Below are 25,616 nucleotides of genomic sequence, written 5' to 3' on the forward strand. Positions count from 1 at the left end.
ATTAGATAATATAGCAGAAGTATCAGCAGGTACTGAAGAAGCAACTGAAGTAGATGAAGTAGCAAAAGGGAATTTAGTTTCATCAAAAACTACATGAGTAGTGACATAAATCCTGTGAGACTTTAAATCCATACACCTGTATCCTTTATGATGGATGATATAGCCTAGAAAGACACAAGCAGCTGACTTAGGACTTGGTTTATCTTTTCTATAAGCCACTAAATTGGGGTAACACAAGCAACCATAAACCTTGAAAAGAGAGTAATCTGGTTTGATCTTATATAAGGCTTTAAAAGGAGACTTGAATTGCAGAAGTTTACTTGGAAGTCTATTAATAAGAAAGACAACTGCTAAGAATGAATCAAACCAAAACTTCTTAGGAAGATAAGCATGAAATGATAAAGTATTCCCCATTTCTGTGACATGTCTGTGTTTCCTCTCTGCAGAGCCATTTTGTTGGTGAAGATGTGGACATGATATTCTTAAGGCAACACCACTGATATCAAGTAACTCTTTAAACTGTCCTTTGATAAGTTCAAGTGCACCATCACATTGAAAATATTTAATCTTGACATCAAAAAGATTTTCCACAAGAGATTTAAACAGCTTGAAGCAATGTACACTCTCTGATTTGTGTTTCATTGGATAAAGGGGGATTTTGCGTTTCCCCCTTAAAATAAATAGCTATTTTGCATTTCCCCCTTTTTGAATCCATAATTTGTGAAACCCCCTTTCTGTTATAACTTCCTCTGGTACCAGTTAATAGTGCACGTGCATCGCAGAGTAACTATTTGTGAAAATTCTAAAATACACTTTCTGCAAAAGAAAACACAACGCTCGACCACCACACTTCCGTCCTCCCCAACACCGGCTATTTTCAGTTCACTATAATCGAAATAATCCATTGAAAGTAAATCAACACTAATTCCTCTTTGATTCACCATCCAATCGTTTAGTCGTTTCTCACACACTAAGAAAAACAAACATCATTCATCATCTCAAAACCTAATCCGTTTCGCATAACCCCTAATTTCAAAATTGATTGGATATTTCTTACAAGTCTATGAAATTAAGTTTACAGATCTAGGTAAATTGTTGTTTTAGATGAAGGGTTCGAAACAACAAGACGAATCAGACAGAAAGTTGATGTAATTTGGAGTTTCAAAATTGATCGATGAATTTGTGAATTGCTTTTTGATTGTGATAATTAAGGCAATTCAAAATCCACAGAAAGTGGGGATCTGATGTGGGTAGGGGGAGGGAAGGTGTATGCGAGGTGATGGATGATTTAATTGAGTATGTTTACATTTGGGTTTCTAGTGACCGATTTGTATTGTTTAATTTGTCTGTGATGATGAAGAGAAGAATTTTGAGAAACCATAGTATCTGTATCTCCGTCGCCATCGTTGTCAACTGAGTAAAAATATCAGTTTCTTTTATATGACCCGCTTGTCCCCCGAATGCTTCATTTACAATTTAGTGGAGTTTGAGCTGAAATTTGAAGCATGCTTGTTTTTAATGGCAGATGTATGTTTTTTTTTATCTCTTGAGAAACAACGTTTAATGTTGAGATTAAAATTAGGTTAGAAAAGGTATTTAGGATCTGGACCGTAAGATCAGAGATAAAAGAAATAAGAGGCTAAGATTATAGAGGTAAACATGATTTTTTTACACACGTACACTGCACGTGATTAATTAATTTGGTACAGACGGAAGTTATAACGGAAGGGGGGTTTCACAAATTATGGATTTAAAAAGAAGGAAATGCAAAATAACTATTTATTTTGAGGGGGAAATGCAAAATCCCCCTTGGATAAATCCATGAAGATTTAGTACAGTCATCAACAAAGAGAATATAATACCTATATCCCAGATGAGATTGCACAGGGGAAGGTCGCCAAACATCACATTGCACTAACATAAAAGGAGTACTAGAAAGATTACCAGTAGCATGAAATGGTAAACATTTATTTTTATCTAGCTGACAAGAGTCAGAAACAGATGAAGTAGACTTTGTAGATAACTTGATTGCAGTAGCTGTAGTAAGTTTATTCAGAATCTTCATAGCTGGATGACCTAGTCTTGAATTCCATAGAGATGATAAATCAACCAATGTAGAGAAAGCTTTATGTTGAGATGCAGAGAAATGAGTTTGTTGAGTAGCAACAAGTCCATTAGATTGATCAGAAATTATGGTATAGAGTCCATTCTGCATCTTCCCTCTAGCAAGAATAAGATTGCTCTTCAAAGACTTGATTTCATAATCCCAAGGGTAGAACAGAAAAACACAGTTATTGTCTTTAGTAAACTGATCCACATACATTAAGTTGTGTTGCAAATGAGACACATAAAGAACTTTTTGTAGGTCAAACTGCTTAGAAGATGTAGATAATTTAGAAGAACCTACTAATGAAATAGGAAGTGACTTACCATCACCAACCATGACTTGTTCTGTACCAGAATGTGTAGAAGGATTTTGTAAAATAGATGGATCATTAGTCATGTGACTAGAAGCTCCTGAATCTGGTATCCAAATAGGGCCTGAGTTGGTACGACTCCAGTATCCTCCACATTCATAAACAGTTTCAGATGGAAATTGAACATTGTAATCGAATTCCTGAGTAGACCAAGGAGAAGTAGAAGTACTGCCAACATTCATATCAATACCAAGAAAGGCCTTCTATGGAGGAGCAGAACTATTCCTTGAAGGTGAATATCGAAACCTGCATCGATTCGCTTGATGACCATCTTTGTGTCATATCTGGCAAGGAACTTCCCCAAAGTCGATGACCTGCTTTTGAGAAGGATTAAACTCAGTCTTTCGAAAACCAGGAGGAGGATAATATGTATTTGGTGGAGATGTTATGATCTGAGAAGAAGATGATGATGATGAAGAAAATGAATGAGGTTTTCGAAAGTTGGCTTGTGAAGAAGAATGTTGTTTCTTTACAAAGAATGCTGAGTTGGTTGGATTGGAAACTAGAGGAGAGAAAGCATCTGAATCTTGCTCCTTTAGAAACTGTTCATGACTAATAAGGCGAGAGCGAAGTTCAGAAAATGATAATGGCGGTTCTCTATTTTGAACACTAACAACAAAGTGAATAAATTCTCTGCCTAAACCATTGAGAGTGTACATAACAAGATCTGAATCTTTGAACTGGTTCACCAATTTCTGCAAGAGAGTCTCCAATTGTCTTGATTTGATGAAGAAATTCATAAATTGTTGACGAACCGTTCTTAATTGAGTGCAGTTGAGATCTTAACAAAGACTTCCTAGCAAGAAATTGATCACTGAATAACTTTGCCAGATGTAGCCATTTATCTCTCGCCGTTTTTTTACCAAGAAGTTCTGATGAGAATGATCTATCAACAGTAGCGTTGATACAAGATCCAACAAACTTGTCAATCTGCAACCATTCAAGATACTGAGGATTCGGAATCTGAATATTGTTAATCAACACCATAAGAGTCTCAGGAGGAACAAATCTATCAACAAAACCATAAATATTGGTACAAATAAGAATAGAGGAGATCTGATCTTTCCAAACAAGATAATTTGATCCATCAAGTTTACCAGAAACAAAATTAGAGATATTCTGAAAAGGAATTGTAAATCTACTATGAAATTGAAACGAATAGTAAAAAGAAGATTGAAATTGAGATTGTTGTGATTGTGGAATGTAAAAAGTAGAGAATTGTTGATGTTGTTGTTGATGTTGTGATTGTTGTTGGTGTTGTTGGTGATGTTGTGATTGTTGTGGTGAAACACGATGTGGAATCTGTATAGGAGTGTGTTGTAAAGATTGTACAGGAGAAGATTGTTGTGTTGACGATGGTGGTGGTGGTGGTTGAGATGAAGATGGTGGTGGAGATAAGTGAGTTGGAGATGAAAGCGGTGGTTGTTGAGAAGAGAAAGGTAAAGATTGTGTTTGTGGACGGTATTGTGAAAATAATGGTGGAAAAAGATTGATATTGTTGTTGTTAACAACGAAAGACGAGATATTTGTTTGAGTAGTTCTCACCATTGTTGTGATGAGAGTTGCAGGTTTAATGGTGAAATTGTTGTAGTTAGGGTTTTGGATCGAGAGGAAGTTGAAGTTCCTCTTTGGTATCTGATACCATGTAAGAATGGTGATCAATTGATTATTGAAAAGTAGTTTCAAAGATACAGGACTTGTCTCTTATATAGACAGAACTCAACAGGATAATGAAAGACTATTACAGGAGGTTTACCGATATAACGAAAATAAAGAGATTCCGTTACAGCAGATATAACAGCTGTTATCTGTTATTAATCCTATGGCTAGGATATCTGCATGACAGTAATCCGTACAGTGTACGGATACATGACTCAGTCTGACAATTTCTAAAATAACAAGAAATAGAGTCGTTCTCCTCTCTTGTCACCGATCAAACAAATTCAACCTTTTTATGTCAAGAAACATAACTCCCCTCACAATTCTTCTTTTCGTAAACCTAGTATGCCTCCTGGTTTTACTTCCTTTAACAGTTCAAATCCATCGATCTTTAATAAATAAATAAATCTTCTTTTCGTAAACCTAAAAACAGAATTCTCCTAATTTTTTTAAATAAATCTGTCAATGGTACTGTCGAGACTCATTTCCTATCCTACCTATATACTTGTTTGAAAAACAAAAAGATTATGTTTATGTTTATGGGGTTAGGAATTCCACTGCCCGTCCTCGCACACGAGATTTTTGACAGGAGAGTAGCCAATCTATCATTTTCGGGTATGCAAAAGCATTTCCGCATAAGATAGAAAGGGAGTGGCATTAATGTATCGTGGCCAATGAAGAGTTACAAGTACAAGAAGAGACCTCCTTGTTCCACGAGTTCCTTGTCCTCTACAAAACAAAAATTCAGTTTATCCGTTATCTCTCCCTCCCCCTTACTTATCAAACACCTCCGTCCGAGATATTATTACATTTCCCTTTTTCCATCCCTATACACCATAGATCTTCCTCATGACACCCATAACAATCTCAACGGATATAAACTATGGTGTTGCATAATACTCTAATGTTCGCCTTTGTTGTTATCATTCGCTCATTCATTTTGAATTGATCCAATTGTACACCTCTAATTCTCCTTCTCTTCTCTTCTCCAGTTCTTCTTCTTCTTCTTCTTTCTCTGCTATCAATCAATTCCTCTTTAATTAAACAAAAATCAAAGGTTGAGATGGAGTTATCTGGAAACAATCTAATTGCAACAACAAGTTGTTATTGTGAAAGAAAGAATAGTTTATTTTCTAGTAGACGAAATCAAGATAATTTTTTATATTCATCAACAAAAAAGAAGAACAAGTATAATAAGGTTTTGAATTTAGCTTCAACAACTTCAACTCCAAAAAAGAAATTAACTCCTTTGAGAAAAAGAGGTAGTAGTGGTAATGAAGACAACAGTGATGGATCACCTGAGTCAAGTAGCAGTAGTAGTGCAATGGAGCAACTTGATTTTGAACGTGGTGTCTGTATTCCTTTTCGAAAGTATACTCCAGAAACGGTAAATTTAATTAATCGCACAGTTCTAGTTCCTGTTTGTTCTGTAAGAATTTGTTTAATGATTTTGCATTTTGTTGGATTTTAGGTTAGAAATAAAGTGTTTGAATCAAATGGAGCTGTATTATCACTTATTGGTCGTGGAGTGGAGATAGTTTGGAAATTAGGAATTTATTGGTCTGCTCTTTTATCTGATTTTCTGATTGGAAGAGATCAAGAAGTTGTTCCTTTTAGAGCTCGACAACTTAGGAATCTTCTCTGTGATTTGGGACCTTCATTCATTAAAGCTGGACAGGTTTCTTTCTTTTCAACTTTTTATTTTATCCTCAAATTTAATATGGTGAAGATGAATTTGGAATGCTAGGCATATATGTATCAAATCCATGGATGAGAATACAGCGCATTAAGTGTAACATTTTGCTGAACTTAGGTGTATATTAGTGCCTTGTTATTCATGGCATGAGACCTTTCTATCATATTTCTTATATTTATCGTCTCTATTAACAATTGGTTGTTGTCGTGTTCTCTCATTAACAGGTTCTAGCAAATAGACCTGATATCATTAGAGAAGATTACATGAATGAACTTTGCATACTTCAAGATGATGTTCCATCTTTCCCTAATCAGGTAACAGTTCACTTTCTGCAAATATGTAGGTCATCTTTGAGAAGATTCTTTTTTTTTTCTTCTTTTCCATTTTCGTTCTGATGGGACTAGGGAAATGCTCTGATAAGTTATATATAGGTTGCATTCACCATTATTGAAGAGGAACTAGGTCAGCCCCTGGAAGCTGTTTTCAGCAAAATTTCATCACGGACGGTAGCAGCTGCAAGTTTGGGTCAAGTTTATCGTGCAACTATACGTGACACTGGAGAGGAAGTTGCTATTAAGGTTGTATGCGATATCCCCGGTGGTTTGATTTAATTTTCTTCAGGTCCTTGTCCATATGGTGCTACAAATCAATTTGCTTAAGATTTGTCTTGTGTTATTATGATTTCTTCTAAAGGGTATAATATTATGCATTGAAATATATTCCACATTTAGGAACAGATAACAAATTCTAGATTTACTTATATGCATCAGGCCAAATAAATTTAGGACTGATACCTATTACAGTTCCATACTATAAATGAACCTGTTTGACTTGATTTTCGTAATTGAGGACTCCATAACTATATGAATCATATTCTTGTATGTGTGTTTAAATTAGCAATGGCCATGTTGAAGCAGCTACCTATAGCTTTTCACCGTTTACTTCCTTGGGTCTTCAGGTCACAAGTACAGTGGTTATCCATGCCATTGTATAGAGTCTATGCTTGGTCATCTCAGCACTGATGTTAGAATTTGATAGAATAGGAACATGGAGGGTTTATTGTGAAAGTAAATAAGGCAAAATGGTCACCTTCAAGGGGAAGGTCCAAAATATATAGGTTAATATTGAAAAGTGGTTTTTCCAAGAGATTTTTGTACTCATATTTGTCTTGTCTGTGCTGCTAGATATATCCACCATTAGTATTGAAGTTTTTGGATGTTTTTTATTGCTATTCTCGACCAAGGCAACCTTCTATTTTGAATATTGCTCAGGAAGTTGTTCCATATCACTTACATCTATCACTGTTGTAGTACTCTCATATTCTAACATAGGGTATTTCACAACTTGGTTCCGTCTTTGCTGTTTCTCTGATAATCAAATGGTGTAACTTACAAGCATTATATCCGAAGCACTATTAACTGTTATGCATCACAACAATAAGTTCAGAATGCTTATTTCAACGTTCTGGTCATTTCATACATATATGTATACCTAGTAAACCCCTTTTCAATTGAACTTTTGGATTGTTGATTTTATTTATTTATTGACAGGTGCAAAGACCTGGAATCGAACCTATAATTTACCGGGATCTTTTCCTATTCCGGATGCTTGCTTCATTCTTGAATGGGATCAGTCTACAGAAATTAGGATGCAATGCCGAACTTATTGTTGATGAATTCGGGGAGAAGCTCTTGGAAGAGCTGGATTATACTCTGGTAGTTCACAACTATTTACACTAAATGTATATGGTTAAACGATCACCTATAGAATAATAACTTCTCTCTTTTCTTTTGTTTTGTTTAGTATGTTGATTTTTCAGTCACAGTTTTTGTTTTGGCCAAGGATTTTATTTTAAATTTTTTGAAAAGTATAAAAAATCATCAAATGCAAAGGAAAAAATACCTATGTATTTTATGTTCTGAACGATAGAAAAGCAAAGACTTGTCAATCGCCAGTCATAATGTTGATTCTTTTTGAAATTTTGGGGTGTTTGAAGATATGGATTGTGTGGATTCAGTCTTGTATCTTCAGCTGTTACCATATATACTGTAGTGCTTTCCTTGTTGTTTTGAATCCTTATGGCTTTTGGTTTGTTTGTTTCTTTGCGTTCAGGAGGCTCGAAACATTGAGGATTTTCTAGAAAACTTCAAAGATGATCCAACGGTAAAAATACCTGAGGTCTATAAACAGCTTTCAGGTTCACGTGTTTTAGTTATGGAATGGATTGATGGCATTCGGTGCACTAACCCAAAGGTCAGTATGTCAAATAGACAATCCTCTGAAATATCTCATCTCCTTGACCTTAATATTAAAATACTTGTATACGATTGAAGAGTGGGAGGCTTGCGAGTAAAAATATTATTTTTTTAAGCAGAGTACATAAATTCTAAGATGAGGTGCATTCACTTAAGGCAAGATTCACAAGTTTTCTCTATTTACCTTAGGCTATTAAAGAAGCAGGCCTTGATGTAAACGGATTTTTGACTGTTGGAGTAAGTGCTGCTTTGCGGCAATTGCTAGAATTTGGGTTGTTTCATGGAGATCCACATCCTGGAAATGTCTTTGCTATGCGTGATGGACGTATTGCTTATGTTGACTTTGGAAATGTTGCACAGCTCAGTCAGGTACATAAATTATAGTCAAATTTGGCTTTGGAGTTATTTGGAGTAGGCTTTACTTTTCTCTTTTAGTAGAAGATGAACCTAAGCATGTCCACACATATTATGTGTAATCACCCTCACTCGGCAGTTCTGCCCATGTTATCTGTTCTATTAAATTCATTAGTCCTTCTATTACTCCACCCTCAGGCTTCAGCCATTAGTGGCGAGTTACGTTCATAATTCTTCTGCCTAAAGTTGGTAATTTACGGAATACGAAATGCAGTATCCAAAGAAACCTGACATTTGGAATGTTACTGTTTTTCTTTGATCTCCTCTGTAGTTTTCTGTGGCTTGATTAGGTCAGGTCATTGCCAGATCTACTTGTCTGATTTGTTTCCATCATCTCTGAGATTGTCTTCTCCTTTCTGTTTTCCAGCAAAACAAGCAGATCTTAATCGATGCTGTGGTTCATGCTGTAAACGAGGATTACACCGAGATGGCAAATGATTTCACCAGGCTTGGTTTTCTGGCAAGTGGAACAGATGTTACTCCCATAGTTCCCGCTCTTGAAGCAATCTGGCAGAACTCATCTGGAAAAGGACTAGCGGATTTTAATTTCCGGAGTGTAACTGGTAAACTACGTAATCTTTTGCTTTATAGGTTTATAAGTTTATCTTTACTAAAACGTCCTTGTTAAAAGAGTAGCCTAAGCATTTGTTAGTCTAATCTGAAACCAGCATTGGTAGGCTATGCAGAATAAGGTAAGTAAAATTGAGGATCTACTTGATCTATTATTTTGTTGGTCTTTGTTATTTCAAAGCGAACTTTCCTTTTTTCTTTTTTGTTTACTTTTCCTTATTTTGGACAATACTACTTTACCTATTAGTTTCATTCAATTGAGATGTTTCCTAGTAGACCTTTTGATATATGATTCACATGCTGTTACTACAGGAAAATTCAATCAATTAGTTTACCAATACCCAATTCGTATACCAGAACGGTTTTCTCTTGTTATCCGTTCTCTATTAACACAGGAAGGGATCTGTTTCACCCTGAAGCCGGAATTTAAATTTCTAGAGGTAAGGAAGTCTTTTGCTGACTTGTTTTACGTTTCTTTCCAAGTTGCATATGGGAACTTTTTCTATCTCACGGAGCTTGTGATAATGTGCACGGTATTATGGTATTACTTTATCACAAGCTCAGTGAGATGTAGCTTCTACTCGTCTCAGCCTAAAATAATGCATAATAACGTTCGCCATGGGGTACTAACTACTACTAACCACATCTATGTTTCGAAGTAATTCTTATACTTTCTTTGACAAGATCCAAATGCAGTTGCACTTCACTGATACTGAAACAATTTTTCTAGGTTGCCTACCCATATGTTGCGAAACGTCTTCTAACAGACCCTAACCCTGCCCTACGTGAGCGCCTCATACAGGTCAGTGTTTTAAATCGCTCTTCACAAATTAATTCGTATTATTCTGTACTTGGCGTTCTATACTATTAATATCATGTGAATCTATGACATTTATCTGAAACTTGAGTGTTTGTCGTTCATTTATCTGGGTTTGAACCCTTTAACCATCAACATCGATGGGGGGATAAATTCTGTTAGGATTGACTTGGTAAGATGATGATCTGGTTTATGTACTAGGTTCTTTTTAAAGATGGGCTTTTCCAGTGGAAAAGACTTGAAAATCTCATAGTCCTCGCAAAGGAAAATGTTAATAAGATGAGTAGCAACCCCGCGATCAGGTTTGATTCACATGAATGACTTTATGCCTATTTTTAGTTCTTTGTCCTACTGTTTTGTTTTGAAATTCTTATGTGCCTTTACTCTGTTTCACACCAGTCAAAAATCTCAAGTGGAAAAGAAACTAGACCTGACTGACACTATTAAGGATGGAGCTCGCGTTGTCCTTCTTGATTCTGAAATTCGCAGAAAACTTCTTCTAGCTTTAACTGAAGACTCCAAGCTTCACATTCAAGAGGTTTGTAATATCTTTCTAATGATAGGTTCTCACTGATACAATTTTGTAGTTATTTTCTTTTTCAGCAAAATCAGTAAAATATTTTCTTCTTTTCTTTCGTCTTTCATAGCTCGTGGATGTGTATAGACTGGTGCAGGATGACATTGACATGCCCTCAGTTGCTTTGGATGTTGTACGAGGTAAAGCCTTCCGCATCATGTCTTTAGTATTAGGATCACACAAAGTTGAAACTAATTTCTCACACCAGATATATGAACTTGGTTTTGATTTGCAGATATCCCAGCTGTTACCAGGGATATTATGCTATCATGGAGTAATTCAGTTTTAAATGATCTTTAAATTTAAGCCTTTTGAAGTAGCAGGCAGCGTCAATCATCAATGGATCCTGTAGTCAAATATATATATATACTTTTATATTTCTTAGAAGTGGGAATTTTCATTAAAACAAACAAACAAAGAAGTGGGAATTTTCCAGGTGCACCACCAGAAAGCATGTAAAAATATAGCAAAAACATAACGCAGTTACTTCCTGTAACCTGTGACTACTGTCATATATATACTCTTCCTAACAGAGACTGTAATATCTGTATACTCGTTAATTGTAAATGAAAAAAAAAATAAGAAGGAAAGAGAAAGAATGTTGGTTTATGTTTATGTAACTTGCAGTTTCTGCCAGGATAATGTAATCTTTGGTTGATATCAGGGAATGTCGTCGGTAAGAGCAGCATGTAACCAAGGCGACTCCAGTAATCTAATTTAATTTAATGACTAACCTATCCTTAATCTAATTTAATTTAATGACTAACCTATAACTATTCTCTTTCTGATGGGCCTTCACAAATATCCTTGTCTACTATATTAATCCCTAATCTAAAAACAAGGAAATTTAATTAATTATATTTTCTTTTAATACCCCCTCTCAGACTTTAGTGCACTTTTATTTTTTAGATCTGGAAACGATTTCTCTTTTCCTTTCTCCGCCATCACCACCATCCCTCTCCATTACCGTCACCTTACCACCGCCACCATCCCCATCTCTGCTACCACCACCACCACCACCATCGTTATCCCTACCAGCACCACCACAACCATCTCCACTATCAACAACATTACAGAAAGAATCTTATTTCCAAATCAATCTCAGATTTAAAATTACAGAGAAAAACTTATTTTCAAATCCTAATCTTTATTAGAAACATCAAGTTTACTCCGATTTCAGTTGATTTCAGCTTGAAGAACCTGAAATCGATGATAACAGTGTGTATCAGTTGGGAAGAGACGATGAAAATCTTCATCCGTAAGTAGATCTGAAGTTTCAATCATCAAAAATAAATTAAAACATAAGTTTGATCTCTTACTGGTATTCTAAGTAGTAGCCTAAATTTGATCTTGGGTTTGATTTTTTGATGTTGATTCAACATGGTATATTTTTCTATTTCGATTTTAAATTGAGCTCTTGATTGTGATTCATTTCTGAAACAAGCAAATGGAGTTTGTTGTACTAGTGTGGTGGTGGTGGTGTTGAAAGAAACATTTTGGTATTGTTGTTGTTGTGGTGGTGGAAGGTGTTATTACAACAGTGGTGCTGGATGTTTGTTGCACTGCACGTGATGGTGGTGTATTTATTATAGTAGTGAGGGTGGTGGCATACTTTTTATGGGATCAACTCATGTTGTTGATCCGATCAACTCCTATTGTTGACAACATTTCCTTGGATTATCATGCTTGTAGTTTAAATCATGTAAAGTTATACAAATGTTGAATTTGTGGTGCAATGGTAGCATGACTGACTCCATGTCAGATGATGCGTGTTCGACTCACGCCAAATTCATTCCATTTACATGGATCAACTTTCATTGTTGATCCAATTTAGGGAATCAACTATTGTTGTTGATCCTCTAAATTGGATAAACTTCTACTGTTGATCCTTTTTTTTTGGATCACCTACTGTTGTTGATCCCCTAAATTGGATCAACTTCTACCGTTGATTCTATTTTTATTTGGATCAACTACTGTTGTGATACAAAAATATCAAAATCAGTGTTGGCGGTGGTGGCGGCGGACTAGTGATGGTGGCGGCGGCAGACTAGTGATGGTGGTGGCGGAATAATGATGGTGGTGGCGGACTGGTGGTGGTGTAATGGTGGTGGTGACAGAGTGGTAGTGGAATATTAGTGGTGGTGGCGATTGGTAGGTAGTGGTCATTGAACGGTGGTGGTGGAATGGTAGTTGAATGTTGGTTGTGGTGGTGAAGTGGTAAAGGAAGAAATTTGTTCCATTTTGAAATAAAGAAAAATATTATATGGGTGAGGGTATTAAGGTAATCTAATTTTAAATAGATAAGGATATTAAAAAGTAGGGATATATTTATTGTTGTATAAGGATATATTTGTAGGGTATTAAAACTAGGGACATATAATTAATATACTCTTTAGTTTATAACTAACATAATAACCACCTAATCTAAATCAATAAAAAAATCAAAATTATAACAAACCCATTACATTTAATTTTTCACAAACTCATTACTTTTAGACGGCTCATCTTCTTCTCTTCTTCTATCTTCTTCGTCGTCATCGATCAATTGTTGATCCAAAAAAAATTCCGCAAACCCGTTACTTGTGATTCGTTTTTTAGTTGAAAAAATGAGTAGTAATCATCAAAATGAGTTGAAAATAGAAGTTATAGTAGCAAGTTCGGTTATGATACTTTTGAAAAGAAACCTAGTTTTATAACCGAACTTTTAAAGATGAAGAACACGGAGAACGCTTCGGTAAGGAGATAAAACCCTGAGTTCGGTTAAGTAGCAAAAAAATTTCATTAACCGAACTCTTCTCTGTATATCTAAATGTTGAGCTCGCTTGAGTCGCAAGTTTTTTGCGAGCATGCCGAACTTCAAGAGTCCCGTTGATTTAAGACTTAAAGTTCGGCTAAAAAAATGGCGCACTCGACTAAACCGAACATCACTCTGTATACTCTAGCCAAAAATTTCGGCTACCTGTTCTGGAAACAGATAACCGAACAAAGCAAAAACTCCATCAAAGATGAATTCGGCTATCTATGTATTCAGAAACGTTAGCCAAACTACACTTGCGGAGGAGTTCGGCTACCTGTTCTTCAGATATCGTAGCCGAACTCTATTGACCTAGCCGAAATCAGTTTATAAAATTTTTATTTTGTCGAAAGTTTTGGCCAATTCAAGCAACATAACTAAATTTGCCATAGTACCCAAAACCCTCATTTCATAATCATCCATCTCATTTTTATTTCTTTCTAAAACCATCTTCTTTTTCTTCTCTCAGTAATTATTCTTTTAAGAAAAACAACTTATTAATTTAACCTCACTAATCATTAATTACTTAACTTAATCATCCCACTTACTTAATTAAAAGGGTAATTTGGGTATTAACATAAATATTTGGATAAGGGGTGGCTTCAATTTACTTCTCAATGTCTTACCCGAAATAAAATCACGCCCCCTCCAAAAAGGAATGGTGCCCAAAAAACCATTCTTGACAAAGTGATAACCATAATGGGTAAAGTGGCAAATTTGCCACTTGGCCCACTAAGGTAGACTCTAGACCTCTCAGGTAGAGACTACGTCACACGATCAAGTTTATGTCGCTGATTAATATTTTTGATTGTGGTTGTAGTAAATAAGAATTCGAACTCTAAGACTTGTTAAGATTAATTTTAAAGGAATAAAATAGAGAGTTACTGGGTCTAGGATTTAGCCAAACTCATACCAATAGGTTCAATTATTCATTCTCAAACAATTATCGCTCGACAAAATAAAACAACATCGACTCTTATTCTTGCCAAGGTAGATTCTCCAAACATTAGTTATAAATCGTAAGCATGGGACATCAAACATCTAAGCAAGCATGACCCATCTAATAAAATAATAACTAATTTTTTCAAATCATAATTCTATTTTAATTAAGTGCAAAAGTCAAATAGAAAATAAAACAAATTCACCCATGTATGAAGTCCGGCTTCCTCCGTCGACCCAGTGTTGGGGTCTAGCTCCACATGGTGAAAACACACTCAAAGGAATCTTTCATTGCTCAAAAAGGTGTTTGCAAGGAGAAAAGGTACAAAGTAGTGTGTTTGTAACAGTTATAATTGTTACAGAACCCACTGTTACAGAGAAACACTTAACAGACTGTTGCGAATACGAAATAGTTGTTACGAAAACTGTTACAAAGATATTGAATTTGAAACTGTAGGTAACGGTTTTTCTGCGACTGCTTTTTACTGCTGTTTCGTGTTCTTCTTCTTCTTCAATGGCAGCAGCAGAGACAAGCTCTGCAACTCCCAATCCTCCGCCTCTCTTCGAACCCTCAACTCTCCATGCCCCTGATGACCTCCCAGCAACTCTGTTTAAACAGTACAGAAAAGTATCTCTCTATTAAATGCTCAAATCTTCTCATAACTCCAAAAATTATCTCAAGAATATTTCCCGTGTCTGCAGCTGTTGATTCCCGCCATTGTATTCCTTTTTAATTTTCTCACGCAGTTTTGTTACATCGAGCACACTTCAACATGTTGCTACACACTTCAGTTGAAGTCATACACACATGATCGTACCAAAAATATTCTCTAACCCTGCTTTGTGGAGATTCTGTAGAAATCTTCTCTGCTGACTGTATTCCTTTCCATGTTTTCACCGTGTTTGAAGTTTGCACGCATTTTTCGAATCTCAAAACAAAATCCACGAAAATCTTTCCAAAATCGATCAAGAAAAGCCGAGTATCTTTCTTCTCTCTCTCATTAATCCAAAACCAGATTATCCAGCCTAAGTGAATCGAAACCATCACATATATCATCCCTGTATAGCCCAGAGGGATAACCCTAGTTGATTCCATCCCTTTAATCTCACTGAAACAAGCTCAAATTGCAAACCCTAATTATGTTCTTCCGTTGTAATTATTTCCCGCCAAAAGTATGTTTTCTGTTTTGTTTCAAACCGACCATTCTAGCCAAATTCAGTCCAATCCAAAGGCCTTACCAAGCCTGTTTAACCAAAAGGAAGATACCCATTCGATTTCAGCCATTAAGTCTCACTCGAACACCTCCAAAAGCCAAACCCTAATTCTGCCACCATTTTTCCCGCCAAAATTGAATATTCAAACGGGGAAGAAGGTCTCCTCTTATTCTGAGTGATGGAGTGTGAATAGCAATAGGTGTTGTCTAGTAAAGAAGTTGCCCCTTATCAAATAAGGTGCCCCTTAGTAATTGAGGTGCCCCTTAAGTAGGAGTCTGAATAACACGCGTCCTCCGGGGTACAAAAACCACTTTTCGAGCAACTTTCTCCATAAGAGCTTATTTCTCAAAAACACCTACAAACAAGTTTATTAATGATTAAAATGAGTCCCAGCTAATGTATTTATGGGTGAAAATGTGTCGCACTTTCGTGGTCATCAAATTCCCCCACACTTACATTTTGCTAGTCCTCGAGCAAAACAGAAAACTGACCCGCTACACAGCTGGTCATAATAATTTTTTTTTAAGACCCGCTACACAGTTGGTCATATAGTGCAAGAACAAAGAAAAGACCCGCTACACAGCTGGTCATAACCCTAACAATCATTTTTTTAATATAGACCCGCTACACAGCTGATCATTATTATTTTTTATTATTATTATTTTTTTTTGGAGACCCGCTACACAGCTGATCATAAAATGCAAGGAAATTCCTGAAAAAGAAAAGTAAAACGTTAACCACTCCCCCACACTTAAACATTACATTGTCCTCAATGTAATTGAGTCATCCAATGCAAAGATTAAGATGGGAAATCCATAAGATGAGAAAAAGTAAACGAAAATATAAAAATAAAAATAAAATAAAATACACCTACTGGAATGTACAAAAAAGGATCCCCAAAAATTAACAACCTGAAAATTTGGGGATCGACCCAAAATACAACATTTGTAAGTGACAGCTTCACACTTATGTTATAAAGATGCGGAGACACAAAAACTATCAAAAACAGAGACTTACCTCCAAACCAAGTTTTTACAACACAAGGAAGTGCGTAAAGAACAAACTATGTGGATTCTATTGAGACTGGGGAAATTTCAATTGATTCATGCACGATATCAGGAATAAGCAAGTCCTCTTGGTATTTAGATGCAAAGTACTCCAATAAAATTTTAGAAGCACACAATTCTAACCCTAAATTAGGTAACTTTTGGAAATCTAGGGGTTTAGAAACAACCTCTAAGTCGGGTGAATGATCTTGTGAGGTAGATTCATCTATGAAATTAGGCAAATCATCCACACAATCATCCACAGGGTCATCTGTATGCTCTGTTTGGAACAGAGAGTCACTACCAGATTCATCATCATCAGCAAATAGTCTTTGACATTCAAGAACTCTCAATCTTTGTTCCAAACTAGGCGGTGTGTGTTTGTAATACTTCTCATATATCTCTAGAGGAGATTCTTCACTTACCTCATGTGGAGCAGAAACTCCATACCATTGCCTACGCATATATTCAGCAAGCGTCATCTCAGATGAGGTTTCCTGATAATTTGATTTTCTACGCATATATTCCGCCAGCGTCATCGTAGGTGACGTCTCCTCAGAAGAAGTCATCATCCTCAAAAAGTCCCTGAAAAGAAATACAAAAAGAAACACATAAAAAGGAAAAACAAAATACTATACAAAATATAAAAAAAATAAACCTAAAAATTAATCTGAAAACAAATCCCCGTCGACGCCGCCAAAATGATTAATATTTTTGATTGTGGTTGTAGTAAATAAGCATTCGAACTCTAAGACTTGTTAAGATTAATTTTAAAGGAATAAAATAGAGAGTTACTGGGTCTAGGATTTGGCCAAACTCATATCAATAGGTTCAATTATTCATTCTCAAACAATTATCAGAACTCTAAGACTTGTTAAGATTAATTTTAAAGGAATAAAATAGAGAGTTACTGGTTCTAGGATTTGGCCAAACTCATGTCAATAGGTTTAATTAATCATTCTCAAACAATTATCGCTCGACAAATAAAACAACATCGACTCTTATTCTTTCCAAGGTAGATTCTCCAAACATTAGTTATAAATCGTAAGCATGGGACATCAAACATCTAAGCAAGCATGACCCATCTAATAAAATAATAACTAATTTTTTCAAATCATAATTCTATTTTAATTAAGTGCAAAAGTCAAATAGAAAATAAAACAAATTCACCCATGTATGAAGTCCGACTTCCTCTGTCGACCCAGTGTTGGGGTCTAGCTCCACATGGTGAAAACACGCTCAAAGAAATCTTTCATTTCTCAAAAAGGTGTTTGCAAGGAGAAAAGGTACAAAGCAGTGTGTTTGTAACAGTTATAATTGTTACAGAACCCACTGTTACAGAGAAACACTTAACAGACTGTTGCGAATTCGAAATAGTTGTTACAAAAACTGTTACAAAGATATTGAATTTGAAACTATAGGTAACGGTTTTTCTGCGACTGCTTTTAACTGCTGTTTCGTGTTCTTCTTCTTCTTCAATGGCAGCAGCAGAGACAAGCTCTGCAACTCCCAATCCTCAGCCTCTCTTCGAACCCCTAACTCTCCATGCCCTGATGACCTCCCATCAATTCTATTTAAACAGTACAGAAAAGTATCTCTCGATTAAATGCTCAAATCTTCTCATAACTCCAAAAATTATCTCAGGAATATTTCCCGTGTCTGCAGCTGTTGATTCCCGCCATTGTATTCCTTTTTTAATTTTCTCACGCAGTTTTGTTACATCGAGCACACTTTAGCATGTTGCTACACACTTCAGTTGAAGTCATACCCACGTGATCGTACCAAAAATATTCTCTAACCCTGCTTCGTGGAGATTCTGTAGAAATCTTCTCTGCTGACTGTATTCCTTTCCCTGTTTTCACCGTGTTTTAAGTTTGCACGCAGCTTTCGAATCTCAAAACAAAATTCACGAAAATCTTTCCAAAATCGATCAAGAAAAGCCGAGTATCTTTCTTCTCCCTCATTAATCCAAAACCAGATTATCCAGCCTAAGTGAATCGAAACCATCACATATACCATCCCTGTATAGCCCAGAGGGATAACCCTAGTTGATTCCAGCCCTTTAATCTCACTGAAACAAGCTCAAATTGCAAACCCTAATTATGTTCTTCCGCTGTAATTATTTCCCGCCAAAAGTATGTTTTCTGTTTTGTTTCAAACCGACCATTCTAGCCAAATTCAGTCCAATCCAAAGGCCTTACCAAGCCTGTTTAACCAAAAGGAAGATACCCATTCAATTTCAGCGATTAAGTCTCACTCGAACACCTCCAAAAGCCAAACCCTAATTCTGCCACCATTTTTCTCGCCAAAATTGAATATTCAAACGGAGAAGAAGGTCTCCCCTTATCCTGAGTGCTGGAGTGTGAATAGCAATAGGTGCTGTCTAGTAAAGAAGTTTCCCCTTATCAAATAAGGTGCCCCTTAGTAATTGAGGTGTCCCTTAACCGAAAGTAGGAGTCCGAATAACACGCGTCCTCTGGGGTACAAAAACCACTTTTCGAGCAACTTTCTCCATAAGAGCTTATTTCACAAAAACACCTACAAACAAGTTTATTAGTGATTAAAATGAGTCCCAACTAATGTATTTATGGGTGAAAATGTGTCGCACTTTCGTTCTCATCAGTCGTCAGCAACATATTCTTGGTCACTTGGTGATATCTACGTCTCGATCGCTCGGTAGAGACTATGTCGCGCGATCAAGTTAATGTCTCCAGCGACATAATCTTGGTCACTTGGTGATATCTATGTCGCTCAGTGTTTTCCTCATCCAACGACTATAAGTCAATTATCTATAAATATTCAATCTCTCTTGAAATTCAACTCACCTTCTATACACATTTTATTCGAAATGTGTCATGCTTGCTTCACTCAAGAAGAACATGTTGGTCTTATTCGACTTTGGATATCAGTTGCAAGAGATGGTGGTATGAATCTTACCAGATTTAATTTATGAGATAGTGTGTTTCAAAGGTTTGTGGCGTTAGTTGGTAATGAAAATTCAAAACCAGGAAGAACTTCGAAGTTATATTTTCCATTGTCAAGGATCATGTGAGAAATTATGTGTAATTTTTTTAGATAGTTAACCAAGATCATTCTGGACTATCCGTCGAAGAACTAATGCACATCTTAATAACAATTTTAATTAACTCATATTAACTTGTATTTTTCTGTATTTCCAGAAAGAAACTCTGGCCCGTACCAATTTTTTTGAAGCCAACTACAGCGAATTTAATTATGATAAATGCTATGAACTCTTTAAGATTTATGTGTGTGGATTCAGTGTTGATCATGTTCTATGTAATGTTATGTAATGAAATGTTAAATCGGTTTGGATTTGAACGTTAATTCTAAGATAACTTTCATTAATAAAAAGAGAACATAAATATCAAACGAATTAAATTACATCTATAAACTACTATATTCCATGATTTCCTTGACCATTAAAGATCCATTCGGCTAGGTTTTGTGGATTAATATTGGTTTCAATATAGCAGAGAACTCACTGGTTTGAGTCTGAGTTAGTGTTTGGATAGAATCAAGAGGATCGTCTCCAAATGCTTTAAAAGTAACTTGAGGGGGATCATTCCTGCGGAGGTGAACACGATAGCAATCGCGAAAAGGGTGAATTGCTTCGTTGAGGCAATTTGGGGTATAAAGAGTACATTTCCGAGCTTCCTCAATGTTCAAGACACTACCAGAGTTTGTAGTTTTGATACTTCAATGTCAAAGTTCCCACTAGGAGTTTGCAGCTGAGCTGCTCCAATGTCAAAGCCTCTATCATCGGGTGGTATCTGATCTTTTGCACAATATTCGGGGTAGAACAATAACATCTTTGACTTCTATAACTTCTCATACTTCTATGACTTCCAGGAGTTAAACCAGAAGGAGAACCTTCACCACCCCCAAAATAGGAACCTGATGCGTGTCGTGAGTGCAACAAATTAAATCACTTATTCTACACAATTAATTGGTAATATAATGGAAGCAAGGATCGTGCCCACGAAGATCAGGGAGTTTTCAGTTGTCAAATGTCACAAATATGAGGGTTTTGTTTATAGGTTGCAAATAAAGCAAGGTAAATAACAAAGCAAATAAATTAAGATGTAATCAAGGATGAGAAGTATGATCGAGGAATCCTTCTTCGTTAATAAACAATCATTGAAGTAATATATTCATCTATTTATCATAAAACATAGATTATCACCAACCGTATTATATCAACAAGATCTGATATCCCCTAAATTCCTAATATCACTGGATACGGAAGTGCTCGACTACCAAATTCTATCAGTCTAGGCCACCATGAATAAGCTCCCATGATGTAACCCAATCGAATGCTTTGGGTTTATGAATTAGGTTGATCCTAGCATCAAATACATAAGCTTGGTCTGAAACTAGTGTTGCTTCTACACGCGATTCCTCCACAAAATCCCTCTACAAGGTCTCACGTTTTCTACTTGTGTAAGGGTTATTCAACAATTACGGATATCCTAACCCGTTACTAGCAATAGATCAATTAAGAAATCAGTTTAGTTTGCCACCTAAAGTAATCAATCAATCAATCATAAATATTCATCATAGTAGAAACAAACGATAATCATATGAAGAAATCAAAATTGATTCATATATTAAATCAAATCTTGTTCAGAACTTAGAATTCATCCTCAATCAAATAGGAGTTTAGCTACTCATGGATTTAGTAAAACCCATGATATACATCAGAGATAATCAAAGAGAAATACATTCGGTAATGGAAGAACCCGAAACCCTAGCATTCACTCCTTGTTTTCTTGTCTCCACTTCGGTATCTTTTTCCAAAATCTCTGTCCGGAACTTGGTACTCTCCACTCCTTGAAAATATTTTTAAGTATCCTTTAACATCCCTAAGAATATTTGGGTTTAAAAATACTTCGGAACTAAGAAAACCAATTTTGGCAAGCATTTTCGTCACTTCTTTGAGGTATGGATCGGTCACATCTTCTTCCCAGACGTAACTAGATATTGGGCCCTATTCGATCCAAACGGTATTGCCGACAACTTTTGCATACGAACTCGGAATGACCTCATTCTTTCTGCGTTCTTTTTGTCACTTCATTCTATATAATATAGAGTTGAATACTCATGAATTTGGTCGAGTTTATCTTGTTCCTTAGTCCAAGCTCACGTTTTATGTCCGCTTTAGGACTCTTTTCTAAAGAGTTTATCCTGTTTCTTTAGCACGCTTTATCCTGTTCCTTTTGGATGATTATACCTAAACAACAGAAACAAAAGAAAACAAGAGGAATACAAGGTAATATGAAAGAAACATAGCAAATAAAAGCATGGAATTGATAACAAAAGTACAGTAAGTTATGCACTTATCAAAACCTGCATTACCATTACCGCCATCACCAAAGTAAGAACCAACACACACCACCAAAAAAATAAACCCACACCACCATCATGAGTAGAAGAAACTGGAGTAGGTATGTCTTTTTTTTTTTGATTGGTGGAGTGGATATGTCAAACATCAGGTTATCCCTTAATATTCATACTCGTTCAACCTTCCTTGATATTACTCATGTGTAGCGTGTAACACCCCCCCCCCCCAATATGTATCCGTCCAGTCGAGAGCTTGAGAAATAATTGGAACCGTAATAGTCTCCCCGCTTGGATATATGGTATACATTTCCCAAGAAAATGATGGTATAGATGACAATAAAAATATTTGATAATTGAGATACGAAAAGGCAGTGGGGGTTGGTTGTGGAGGTTGGAAAAGATGGAGTTTCAACTTCCATGGGGGAATGTGTCATTTGATTTTTCACTGAAGGATGGCGTTTCAACTCCCTTTAGTTCCAATTCCATTCGTGCCGAACACCCTTGGAATTGAACTCCACCTTAGGTCATTCACATATGGATTAAGAAAATCCTATTATTTTCTAAAAATATATATAACTTATAACTTTTTTTGGGGGAAAAATATAACTTATGCTTTTATAAGGTTTTCAAAATAATTCTATTATAGGACTCTAAGGGGGTAGCTTGGGGTTGACTAAAGGAAAAATAGGAGTTATGAAACAGTAATCTTGAATACCTCTTGTCCAACTAATTTTGGCAAACCAAGGGGTAGCGTTTCGCGGGAGTTTCCCTGCCCGAAAAAAATAGTTAAAATCCATTTTCGCAGCTCTTCCCGTCTTTGAGCCTCTAGCATACGCTGGAGTCTGTAAGGAGCCTCTCCCGTTGCGAGTCACTAAGGTTCCTGGTTGGTCACCGGGCCGGGAGGGAGAAGTGGAAGTCATAAAAGGAAGTATCTGGAATGTATATACTTTCTCATATTCTCCTACTTGGTGTCTCCGTGTTAGTACTCTATTTCAATCAGCTATCAAGCTGCTTAAACAAACTGAAAAAGCACCTACCCGTGGGCTTTTCCTCAAATGCGCGTATAGAAACATAAGGGAACTTTCTTGACTGTTGCACTGGAGAAATGATAAACTTTAAGTAATATGCCATTGGTTAGTGCTAATACAAATAATTAAGTTATATTAGTTTAATGATTTGATTTATATTTTAAAAATTAGTATTTTTTATTTATTTAAAAGAGAAAAAGAAAAAGAATGATGAAATTTTTGACTTTTTTTTTAAAACATTGGAAGAATATGAAGAAACATATGCTCAAAATAGTGAGGAACACCTCTAACTTAACTGGAGTTACAAATTCATACATCCCAACCGTAACCGACAACCTACGATTGCTGCTTCATCCGTAGGAATCAAATCACCAGGGGTTTCCAATCCTCAATTTCTGACTCTTTTGAGCCTCCCTTCCGTGGGAATCAAATCACCAACAAGGAAATTAAGAAGAGTTGATTTCCCAGCTCCATTTAGGACCAAAATTGCTACTCGGGTGCCCATATCAATACCAACGTCTACATTGGAGAGCCTGAAATCATTCTTATTTGGATAACTAAAATTCACATCAATAAGATGCATAAGAGGTGGGGTAAGTTCAGTTGGCTCTGGAAAATGAAACTCTACACTGTAGTCTCTCCACTTCTTTGGGGACTCTGTCGTAAGTTCATCCTCGTCAACCTTCCCTTTTCCTTTGCTCTTCGGTTCCTTCTTAGCAATAAACTCAACACGTTCTTTTACCTTCTTTTGTTGAGCCTGATTTTTATCATCTCCTTGCGGCGTTGCTCATTTCCATGATACAGTTGAAGCTTCAGATCATGAAGATGAATAATTTCATTGCCGACGGTATTCAAAAAATCACGGTCGTCAGAGACCACAACGAGTGTCTTCTTCCAAGGACACATGTATTGTTCCAACCAGAGACCAACACGGAGATCAAGATGTTTGGTAGGCTCATCAAGTTGTAGAAGGTTGGTTGGACAGACAGTTCCCTAGATAATGAGATTCTCATCCTCCACCCTCCACTAAAGGATCGTGTGGCTCGCACCTGCATATCTTTGGTGAAACCTAATCCAGCAAGTATCTTTGATACTTGAGACTCAGCTGCATCAGCCCTAATCACCTGCAATCTCTCATATGATTCAACAAGCTTTTCACCCATGTCATCATCTTTGTTGTCGTATTCCTCATCCCCATCAATAGACAAATTTTGCAAAGTCGCAACTCGCAACTTCTTTGCGGAGTTTGACGAGTTCTTCATTTTCCGAAACAACAGCTTCAAGGGATGATTTCTCATCACCAATTACTTCTTTCTCAACCAAAAAAACATCAATGTTTTTCGGCACGAGAATCTTCCTCCAAGGAACCAGCTTTAATAACGTGGACTTTCGCATTATATTAGGTCCAATCAAACCATACCTCTTCCCATGGGAAATTTTTACAGATGCGAAAATGCTTGACGAACTGTCGAAACTAAACCATGTAAAAACAATGCTCTCACAGACAGCCCAAAAACGGGACCGCCTGTTTTTCTATTTGGGGTGGGGCCCACGTGTTTTGTGTCTAACGGTTTTTACGTGGTTTATTTTCCACGGTCTGTACAGAACTACTCTTACAGATGTATTCTTGAGGAGCTCCTTACCCCGTGCAGATACAAAGAAATTTTCAATTGTAATATCTTTAACATTAGCATCAGTTGTCTTCACCTTCAAGGACTGAAGCACGACTACCGATGACAACAGTGAAGGCTTCACGGTCATCCATGAGAGCCTCTTTCTTCGTCCGAGCTGCGGCTTTAGCAGCCAGCATTTCCTTTTATTTTCGTTTTTTTGCGTCCAATGAGGAAGCTTCAATGGTCTTTACATCCATATGACGATTAGATTTCCCAGGAACATTACCACTAGGATGATTTTGTTGTTCTTCTCCGGATGACTCATCATCATCTTCATCGGATAGTGGAAGATCAATGTCATCAGTATAAGATGTGCACTTCGGGGCTGCTTTTTATTTAGGCTTGCGAGTAGCAGTAGAGGAGGAACCCTTAGGATTATCATCCTGTGGGTCCATACTGGCAAACATAGCCGTAAATGATAACTTCTCTTTCTTACCATCTTTTGCAGAAGTTTTACCTGTTTTAGATGTACCAGCCTCCTCAACTTTCTTTATGCCCATTGGAAACCTGATCATAAGAAGAAAAAAGACAACAAACATATAAGTAAAGAAATATTTCTATACAGGGTAGAGGATGAGTTTTTAGCAGTTAATAGGTGTTTGTGGGTGAAAAACGTTTCTGCTGATTTTGGTAAATTTGGGTGTGTGGATGAGAAACGAATCTAAACCCTAAACAATGCACTGCACGGGAGTACTTTTGATTCGAGAGATCAATCTGTACAATCCTGGCCTAAACCAAGAAATGGTCGTTGCAGGCTTCACAAAGTGAAGGACAAGGGTTGGTCTTAAGGAGGGAAGCGAAGAGAGTGTTGAGACCAGAATAGTTGATTCTGAAGGTGTGGTTGCTTATGACTCGTATCTGAAAGTAGAACTGGCTAGCAGAATGGAAAGCTACCAGGTGATTTCTAGATACTGTGTTGTTGCCGACCAAAAACTTGTTTTTTGGTGGAAATAGGTGAAGCCTATTTATACAAGTCATATTGAAACGTACCCTGGTCTCGTAGGAAGTGGAGATGATTGAGTGGTGGAAGAATGGAGTAACATATAACCGTCAGAAACCCATGCTTCCATGATGAAGGAAGTGGATCCGTTTACA

The 25,616-nt window shown here is 36.5% G+C and overlaps 1 protein-coding gene and 1 pseudogene across 1 annotated transcript; one reads left to right on the forward strand and one right to left on the reverse strand.

Moving 5' to 3' along the window:
* The first annotated feature begins 4,892 nt into the window (after positions 1–4,892).
* LOC113295083 (protein ACTIVITY OF BC1 COMPLEX KINASE 1, chloroplastic-like) lies at positions 4,893–11,128 on the forward strand. The gene is made up of 14 exons (XM_026543440.1): positions 4,893–5,523; positions 5,608–5,814; positions 6,057–6,146; positions 6,264–6,410; positions 7,383–7,547; positions 7,945–8,085; positions 8,277–8,456; positions 8,869–9,064; positions 9,384–9,511; positions 9,802–9,873; positions 10,090–10,190; positions 10,288–10,426; positions 10,536–10,605; positions 10,701–11,128. The coding sequence occupies exons 1-14, from the start codon at positions 5,200–5,202 to the stop codon at positions 10,763–10,765; spliced, it is 2,025 nt and encodes a 674-aa protein (XP_026399225.1). The 5' UTR covers positions 4,893–5,199; the 3' UTR covers positions 10,766–11,128.
* An 11,977-nt stretch (positions 11,129–23,105) lies between these two features.
* LOC113331519 lies at positions 23,106–25,021 on the reverse strand (annotated as a pseudogene).
* Between the last annotated feature and the right edge of the window lie 595 nt (positions 25,022–25,616).

Source organism: Papaver somniferum, chromosome 1, assembly GCF_003573695.1.
Source record: "Papaver somniferum cultivar HN1 chromosome 1, ASM357369v1, whole genome shotgun sequence".
NCBI classification, from domain to species: domain Eukaryota; kingdom Viridiplantae; phylum Streptophyta; class Magnoliopsida; order Ranunculales; family Papaveraceae; genus Papaver; species Papaver somniferum.

Coding starts and splice junctions, on each gene's coding strand:
- LOC113295083 (XM_026543440.1), top strand. CDS start 5,200: ATGGAGTTATCTGGAAACAATCTAATTGCAACAACAAGTTGTTATTGT. Junction 5,815..6,056: donor CATTCATTAAAGCTGGACAG/GTTTCTTTCTTT, acceptor TCTCATTAACAG/GTTCTAGCAAATAGACCTGA. Junction 6,147..6,263: donor TTCCATCTTTCCCTAATCAG/GTAACAGTTCAC, acceptor AGTTATATATAG/GTTGCATTCACCATTATTGA.